Raw genomic sequence first — 8894 nt, forward strand, 5'->3', positions numbered from 1 at the left:
CTTTTTTACTATTTTACTACTTTATCGTTCAAAATATGAATGTTCATTGGGTTTTTTTCCGGATTTTTTTTCCACTATTTTACCACTTTAACTAGTTGTATAAGTGATAAGAATGTATCCAACATGTTTTATAAAAGTTCAAGAAGTTATTTAACATGTTTTGGATTGTTCAAGGACTTATTTGTTMCAAAAATTGTCCAAKGASTTATTTAACATWTTTTGGAATGTCCAAGGACTTATTTGTTCCAAAAAATTGTCCAATGACTTATTTAACATGTTTTGGAATGTTCAAGGACTTATTTGTTCCAAAAAAAAGTTCAAGGACTTAATCATTCCAAACAAGAAAGTTCATTGGTTTTTATTGTACTTTTCCCATTATTTATTCATAACTTGAATTCTCTGTACTTTACCGGATTCTCTCAATTTCAAGTCATCCTGTGTAAAATTTTGCTTTTTTTTCTTTGTGGCATATATGTTTAATTTATCTACGTTTTTGCTTTTATGTTGATTATTTGTTCATAGTTTCAGTAATCGACTTATTGTACTTGCTTTTGATGTCTGGTTCGTCTTTTCTTGTTTCTTCTGTAAATTGTTTTATCTTTTATTCATTAATGCGATTCAAATCTTACTCATTAATTAATTGATAGTGTCGAATGTTGCAGATAAACGTTAAATGACCTCTTATTCCTTACCTTATTTATCCGGTAAAATAATGTGAGTTAACAAACAACCAAGCCCGCTTTAGGGCGGGTCTATGCCCGGAATCAAAGAAACGGACCGGGCACACCCTCTTGCTGCCTCTGACCCAAGACCCGCTCCAGAACCCGCCGAGTAGAGGCGGGTCTCCATTTTTGGCCAATAAATTAGGGGACAAATGAGCATGGAAACTCAAAATTTCCATATAAATCTGTACCTTGTGAATGAGAAGTGGTACTCTGGGAATTAGCGTAGTTGAAATTGGGGGCGGGAACAACAGCTTGTCTTGGACGATTTGCACCTTCATCTTCCTGTTTCTCTCCAGAGAAAATGGCTCGAAACAAGGTAAACTTCAATTTATTTTTTAATTTCTATAATGTGTATAATCGCAAATATATGACCCAACAATCGGTTTAATGCTTTGTTGCTAGACTATTTAATTTGAACTACAAATATGTCGAACTCCACCTATTCTCGATCATGTTTTTTTCTATGAGCTTACTAATTTGATGTTTGTTTCAAGGCAGGAGATTTCAGAGTTTGTTTGTGGTTTTGCTTGTTGATTGTATTTGTTAGTTTAGTGACACGTACCAAATCGTTTTGCCAAACTTTTTGATTTTGTTTGAAAAATGAAGAATCGAATTATTGTTGTTCGTCTGATTTCTGTCAAGAATCAAAAAGTTTGAACTTGTCTGTTAGGCCAAAAAATAGAATAATAGTCGAAGCAACTAAGTTGTATATGTCAGCTGCAATGCTAAGCTCTTTATCATCGAGTTTATCAAGTTTTGACCGTGCTAGACTGCTAGTTGCTAAAATCTTGGAAACCCACCTAAGATAGTTCATATTTCATGTGAATTTACAAGTTGCTGTTTGTTTAGGGCAAAAAATCAAAATTAGTAACAGTCAAAGCAAGTATGTTGTTCCATGTCAATTACAAGTTGCTGTTGGTTTAGTTGCTAAAATCTTGGAAATCCACCTAATATAGTTCTATTTATCGTTATGCTGGTATGCTCTCTATTTTTGAGCTTTTCAAGTTTTGATTGGGCTAATTGCTAAACCTCAGAGCACCAAATATGGTTAAAATATCTCGTTGAAAGTACCAATTAATATTTCTTTAGGGCAAACAATAGAATTGATGATAGTCAAAGCAAGTTTGTTGCTATCAATTGGAAGTGAAGTATTTTACTGCTAAGCTCTCTATGATCAAGTTCTGGTTATGCTAAAATTGTTAGAATCTCAAAACCTCACTTAACATGTTTCATGTTTTCTATGAAATTATTAGTTAATCTTTGTTTAGGGCAATAAAAATCTTAATTGATAAATAGTCAAAGCACGAGTGCGATATACTGGGTTCATTTGTTTGGTTAAATAGTCGAGGCAAATCTGTTTTGCTTGTTGATTGTATTTGTTAGTTGGTTTAGCAACAGCCATAACTTCCAAATTCTTTTTGATAATATTGTGAGTATTGGTTTTATTGCATGATTTTGGTCCATCATACTTCCACTAAAATATTTAAAAAATGTTCCACAACTAATATTGTCGGTAATGTTCCTGCAAATTACTGAAAAGTGTTTCTTTTAGTGCAAAGAACCCATAATGAGAACATTCAGGATAAGTATGTTTTGCTGCCAAGCCATTTATGAAGTTTATCAGGTCTTGATCATGCTTGTTGCTAAGATCTTAAAATAGTTCATAATGTTTCTATGAATTTACTACTGATGGTTGTACAGGGCAGGAAATCAGAACTGATAGTAGTCTAGTTTGTTTGCTTGTATTTGTTACTTTGGTAACACTATCAAGTGATTTTGCTTAGATTTACCTTTTCCTTTTTTTCCTGATAAATGATTCAGTTTTATTGGTTTCTCTACTGTTTATTTGGAAACAACCATCAGATTTAATAACAATCTGCATTTCCGGCTTTCACACACTTCACAAGTCGGGTGTTTTCTTGAGTTCACGAAAACAACCGCCGTACTCTCTTGAGCAGGTCTGCTTACATCTTACCCCTCCCAGACCCCACCTTTGGTAGGGACATACTGGTTCGTTTGGTTTGGTTTATATATTTGGGAACTGCTGCTTACTTTCGCACATCAAGTGGCTTTGCTCGAGCTTTCTAAGCTTCTTTAAATAATCATATTGAAAAGTTTGATTTTATTCTTTTATTGTTTGATGTTGGTTTCTCATTTACAAGCCACTAAAACTGTTGAAACAATGATATTGGAGACGAGTGCAATTCATTAGAGTATAAGTATATTGAAAATTTTAAATGTTCATTTACTGTAAAAGAATTAGGTTTAAGTGTCAAAGCAAGTTGGTTTGCTTTGTTAATGATTTCTTTATATTTTGCCTCTGAAAAGTGATGTTTTGACCGTTGTCTGAAATTATACAGGAAGGGTTGATTTTATTGGTTGATGTTGGTCCAACGATGCACAGTGTCTTGCCAGAAATTCAGAAAGTTTGTTCTTTGTTAATACAGAAGAAGGTAATTTATTTACCTCTTTGGTTCACTTGTTGTTCCTTGGTGATGGTGGGGCTGTTATTCTCTTATTTGTGTTTCTGTCATCCTAAAGGTTTTGCACCAGTTAACTTGTTTTAATCGTTCATTTTGTATACTTGTAGCTGGTTTACAGCAAATATGATGAAGTAGGAGTTGTTGTATTTGGAACAGAAGGTAATATCCGTTTACATGATCGAGTTCATCTTTATTAACCCCTCTTTTTCTGTGTTAACGTCATGTAAGTTCTTGAACTTTTCTTTGAGGAGAGTCATATGCTTTATAGCTAGTCGTTTGGTCCTGTCTGTTACATAAAGTGACTGAAAATTGTGTCTATTATTGTAGAATTTTCTTGTCCACTGTCTTATTTAAGGTGCCACTTTATATACACAGATACCAAAAATGATCTGACAAAAGAAGTGGGTGGATATGAACACGTCACAGTTTTACAGCCTATCAAAGTTGTTGATGGAGATCTTGTTGATGTTATGCAACAACTTCCGCGAGGAACAGTTCCTGGAGATTGTATCCTATGTTTATGTTACATTGTCATGCATGTTCTGCTTGCTTCTTCTATAGTGATAGTTGTTAGGATCGATAATGTAACATCCTAGGCTAACTGTACCAGATATTGTCTGTTTTATCCACACACCTAGACTCACGGTTTTAAAACGTATATGATAGACGAGGTATCCGGTCCCTTATAAGGCAACTTACCATTTGTAACATCTCAAGCTAACTGTACCAGATATTGTCCGCTTTTGTCCACACACATGGACTCACGGTTTTAAAACTCGTCTGATACCATAGAGGAGGTATCCAGTCCCTTATAAGGCAACCTTAGCTCCCCTCCCCAACCGACGTGGGATCTTAGAGATAATCACAAGCAGGGGCGGATTATATGCTTGGCTATGCAATCATAGATTTCCCATGAAGTGTAATTTTTTAAACTTAGTAATGGTCGAATCATAGATTTGGTTGTGTGCAACCATAAATGTTGAAAGGATAAGGGCCTGTGCATAAAATTTATAAAGATATTTATTTGGTGCAACCACTTTGAAAATTTTCTGGATCTGCCTCTGATCACAAGCACATAATCTTAATTGCACAATACTATTCTTGCAGTATAATGTGCATTCTCAGTATTACATAAAAAAAACAGCCTGACTTCTTTTGTAATAGGAGTTCAGACTGAAGTAGATCAGATACCCAAAGCTTCTACTTGACTTTTTGAACAATTCTATGCAGAGTTGGGTAGTATTGCTCCAAAGTAGTTCACAGTGTAGAAAACAAATCTCTCTTCATATCCAACGACTTCATTGTAAGCATGTACGATTTTAATGTCTCATTTGGGGGCAAGTGGAAGTCATCATTAATGTCTACATTGTGATCACTGGTTTCAAAATTGGTACCTTGACTTGGACAATAGTTATGGATGCCATTGTTGTCGGGATGGATATGCTAATTAAGAAATATCAAGAAACAATCAAGGGTAAAAAACGTATCTGTCTCATTACAAATGCTATGTACCCTATCAAAGATCCATATGAAGGTACAAAAGAAGATCAAGTCTACACCATTGCTGAGCAGATGGCTGCACATGGGATGAAAATTGATTGTATCGTGTTTAAGGGAAACCAGATACATGATACACATGATAGTATCATTAAAGAAAATGACATGCTGCTGAGTATATTTTCCAAGAAGACAAAAGCAAAGGCAGTGCGTGTTGAGAGTTCCACTTCATTATTAGGTGCACTAAGGACACGTAATATATCTCCTGTAACCATATACAGGGGTGATCTTGAACTAAGCTCCACATTTAAGATAAAGGTGATTTCATTAACTCTTTATCCCCGTCTTTCATTCACATTCTTTCATTCACATTTATTTGATCTTATATCTATCAAAAAAGAATATCCTGATTCCATGTTATACCTTAGTCTAGTTCTACTGTTTCTCGACAAAAATAATTATAAGAGTGGCTACTTGGGCTTTAAAATGCAACATCTTCCAGACTGGTGCTTTTTTGTGGATATAAAATTTTCTGGGGTAATTATCCATGGTGTGTGTCATGAAAACAGCCTTTTGCAAACTGCAAACCAATAGTACTGGTGTATCAGGTTCATAACCCATGATCTTCAGTTCACAAAGGAGTAACCATATCTTCATGTAGCATAATAAGTTTCTATACTTATTTAGGATATCTTGTAGAAATACATCAGTTGGTTTAATGCATCGATTTGATTATTGTTTTCCATGAGCTAAAGCGAGCTTCATACTCTTGCCAATGGTCAGGTTTGGGTCTACAAGAAAACATCCGAAGAGAAGTTCCCTACTCTCAAAAAGTATTCAGATAAAGCACCTTCAACAGATAAATTTGCCACTCACGAAATCAAAATAGACTATGAGTACAAAAGTGTTCAGGATCCTAGTAAAGTTGTGCCCCCGGAGCAAAGGATAAAAGGTTATAGATATGGACCTCAAGTGATTCCTATCTCGTCTGCTGAACTTGAAGCAGTGAAATTCAGGCCAGAGAAGAGCGTGAAACTTTTAGGATTCACAAATGCTTCAAATATTATGCGGTATGATTTCACTTCCTATTGTTATGGATAGTCATAAACATGCACACATGCATAAGGTAAGGGACTTTGACTTTATTTTCGAACTTTATGCCACATGCATCCAAAGGCACTACTATATGAAAGATGTCAACATCTTTATCGCTGATCCGGGCAACAAAAAGGCTATTATTGCTGTTTCTGCGTTAGCAAGAGCAATGAAGGAAATGAATAAAGTTGCAATTTTACGGTGTGTATGGAGACAAGGACAAACAAATGTCGTCATAGGAGTCCTGACTCCTAATGTATCTGAGAACGACAATATTGTGAGTCTTCAATTGCAGTTCTAATGTGTAACTTGTGTCTTTGGCATTGTCTACTTGTCTTTTTTACATTGTAGTTGAATGACAGGCAGATTCTTTTTACTTCAATGTTCTTCCTTTTGCTGAAGACATTCGAGAGTTTCAGTTTCCTTCTTTCAGCAACCTTCCGGCATCCGTGCAGCCAAATTCAGAACAGCAAGAAGCTGCAGATAAGTTGGTAATGATGCTGGACCTAGCACCAGCTGGTAAGGAGGAAGCTTTGCGGCCAGACTTCACCCCGAATCCTGTTCTGGAGGTATCTAGTTGTGAAAATGCTCTTGCGTTAGTTATTTCCCCGAGTTTGTAAAAATCAAAAGGCAAGACTGATTCTACTACTACTGCTACTACTATCCTGAAATGAATTTCTTCCCAAAGAATGTTGCATTCACTTGGCTAGATTTAGTAATATAGAGATCAGATGGTAAAAGGTTTCCTTTTAGTTTGACAGAGAAACACATGTTCCCCAATATAAATACAACGGTCGAGTTACACATAGTTTAATGAAATTGCTTGCTTAGTCAAATATCTAAAATACCCTTATTGAGACAAAATAATGTGATCTTGCGGACTACAATCAACAGTATTAATAATTTGTATTTTGTAATGATCAATAAGAGGTATTGGAACTTTGCTGAACCGAAATGTGATGCGTTTCTTTTGGGACATTTCAGAAAGGAAATTGTAGTGCTTTTATGGAACAGAGTATGTAAATTCAATTGCTGGTTATCTGGATATGCTGCTAGGATTTTCCAGATCTTTTGGTATTTTGAAAATACATTGGCTAAGTAGGACAAAAAGATCATGATTCGTTCATTATTTGTCTCTGAAGTCTATTGTGTGTACCCAAAGAAAAACGGAGATTGCTTTCCCTAGCTTCTATAAATGATTTTGCTCATGTCAAAATCCTTGGTCTTTTTCTGACTTTTCACTGCTATTTGTTCAGCGTTTTTACCACCATCTTGAACTGAAATCTAAGCATCCAGATGCAGCTGTGCCGCCACTTGATGCAACTCTCAAAAGAATTACAGAGCCTGATCCTGAAGTAATATCCCAGAACAAGCTTGTCATTGATGAATTTCGAAGATGTTTTGATCTTAAAGAGAATCCTAAGGTTATTTCACCCAGTCTCCCTTTAACTTCAGATTTAGAACAACACACGTAAATGAGTCCCGTCTCAGTTCTTCTCACAACAAGTAAATGGGACCCGCACTTTGTTTTTTCCTGCAATATTCAGTGTCTTGAATGAATGGCCTTAAAAATAACATCTAAAACTTCATATTCAGCTGAAGAAATCAACGAGGCGCTTATTGAGGGACAGAACATCTGGATCATTTGGAGGGGAAGTTGTTAAGAATGAAGGCCGGTCTACCGACTTAGTGACCTCTACATCTACAGTCAAGGTAGAGACAATTGGGGACTCGACTCCTGTGCCAGATTTTGAAGCTATGATATCTCGTAGAGATAGCCCTGAATGGGTTAGTAAAGCGATTTTTGGTATGAAAAATAAAGTATTTGACCTGGTGGAGAACTCCTACGAAGGGGACACTTATCCAAAGGCTCTAGAATGCTTAGTTGCTCTCCGAAGGGGATGTGTCATTGAGCAAGTAATTTTTCTTCTTTCTCCTTTCCATCATATTTATTCTAAATATTCAATAAATTTTCATAGATAACATCATGAACCCCCTTGTTCTTATAAAGCATGGTGTTTGAAAGCGAAATGTGTGCTCTCTCTTTAGTACACATAAAATTTGTGAGAGGTGACCAAGATTTAATTTTTTTCGTTCTTGTCTAGGAACCGAAGCAATTCAACAACTTCCTGCACCATCTGTATAGATTTTGCCAGGAGAAAGACCTATCAAGTTTCTGTGAGTTTCTTGCTTCAAAAGACATCACTCTCATTACCAAAACTGAGGCTGAAGACAGGTACCAAACCTTGTTCCCTATTTCGCTTTCTATTTCCCATATTGTTCTTAACCAAACCAAACGAGCCCGATATATCACACCTGATGATGGGGTGTGAGGTGAGATGTACGCAGACCCGACCTCAACTCTCAAAGAGTAGAGGGGTTGTTTCTCTGATTGTTGTTGAAGCAGGTAAATTTCTGTCAATCTCCAGCTCATGCTTCATGCTTCATTTGAACAGTGAAATCGCAGAAGGAGATGCTAGAAGCTTGTTTGTGAAAGCCGAGCCGAATTCAAGTAAGTAGGATAAGTGCAAGTAGTTGAAATGTTTATGGTATTATGATGGTAAGTTTTTGTGGTAAATTGTAGTAGTTTTATGCTTTTGAAGATGCATACATCCTGGCAGAGTCTGTTTATGCATTCTGTAATTATAATGGAGGTTAAAGATTCCATCATATAGAAAATGGTGTGATTTGCTAGTAATTTGCTTGGTTCTTGAATAGCTCTGAATCATGAAGTTGCTCACTTATCAATGAAGAATTTCATTTGGAGTATCTATTAATCGGCCGTTTGGTTTGACGGATGTTTTTGAGGTATTTAGATTTCATGTAAGTATTTAAAGTCTTTGGTGTAACCATTGTTTGTAGGAATCTAAATTCAAATCTGGCAAACCAAATGTGCCTATATATATATATATATATATATAGGGGCTTAATCAAATGAGAACTAAGTTGTTTGTGGTAACTGTAAGAATCAACCTCAACCATATATTAAAAAAATCAATGGTTAAGATTAAAAAGAATCTTAATTATTCTATTTCTATAAATAAATTAGTGTCATTTAATGAAATTATATGAATAAGGGCAACATCGTCATTTT

The 8894-nt window shown here is 35.6% G+C and overlaps 1 protein-coding gene across 1 annotated transcript; it reads left to right on the forward strand.

Moving 5' to 3' along the window:
• Positions 1-962: 962 nt before the first annotated feature.
• Positions 963-8510, forward strand: LOC112528947 (ATP-dependent DNA helicase 2 subunit KU80). The gene is made up of 12 exons (XM_025140001.1): positions 963-1041; positions 3086-3178; positions 3316-3367; positions 3584-3715; positions 4620-5023; positions 5489-5775; positions 5882-6077; positions 6163-6369; positions 7057-7224; positions 7397-7717; positions 7906-8036; positions 8257-8510. Exons 1-12 carry the CDS (start codon positions 1027-1029, stop codon positions 8318-8320), a joined length of 2070 nt encoding a protein of 689 aa, XP_024995769.1. The 5' UTR covers positions 963-1026; the 3' UTR covers positions 8321-8510.
• The last annotated feature ends 384 nt before the right edge of the window (positions 8511-8894 follow it).

This window comes from Cynara cardunculus (genome assembly GCF_001531365.2).
Source record: "Cynara cardunculus var. scolymus isolate 2C chromosome LG 16, CcrdV1, whole genome shotgun sequence".
Classification (NCBI taxonomy): domain Eukaryota; kingdom Viridiplantae; phylum Streptophyta; class Magnoliopsida; order Asterales; family Asteraceae; genus Cynara; species Cynara cardunculus.

Bases quoted from the DNA above. Each gene is read 5' to 3' on its own strand.
- LOC112528947 (XM_025140001.1), top strand. The intron at 5,024-5,488 runs GTGATTTCATTA...GCCAATGGTCAG, and splicing joins GCTCCACATTTAAGATAAAG to GTTTGGGTCTACAAGAAAAC. The intron at 8,037-8,256 runs GTACCAAACCTT...TCATTTGAACAG, and splicing joins AAAACTGAGGCTGAAGACAG to TGAAATCGCAGAAGGAGATG.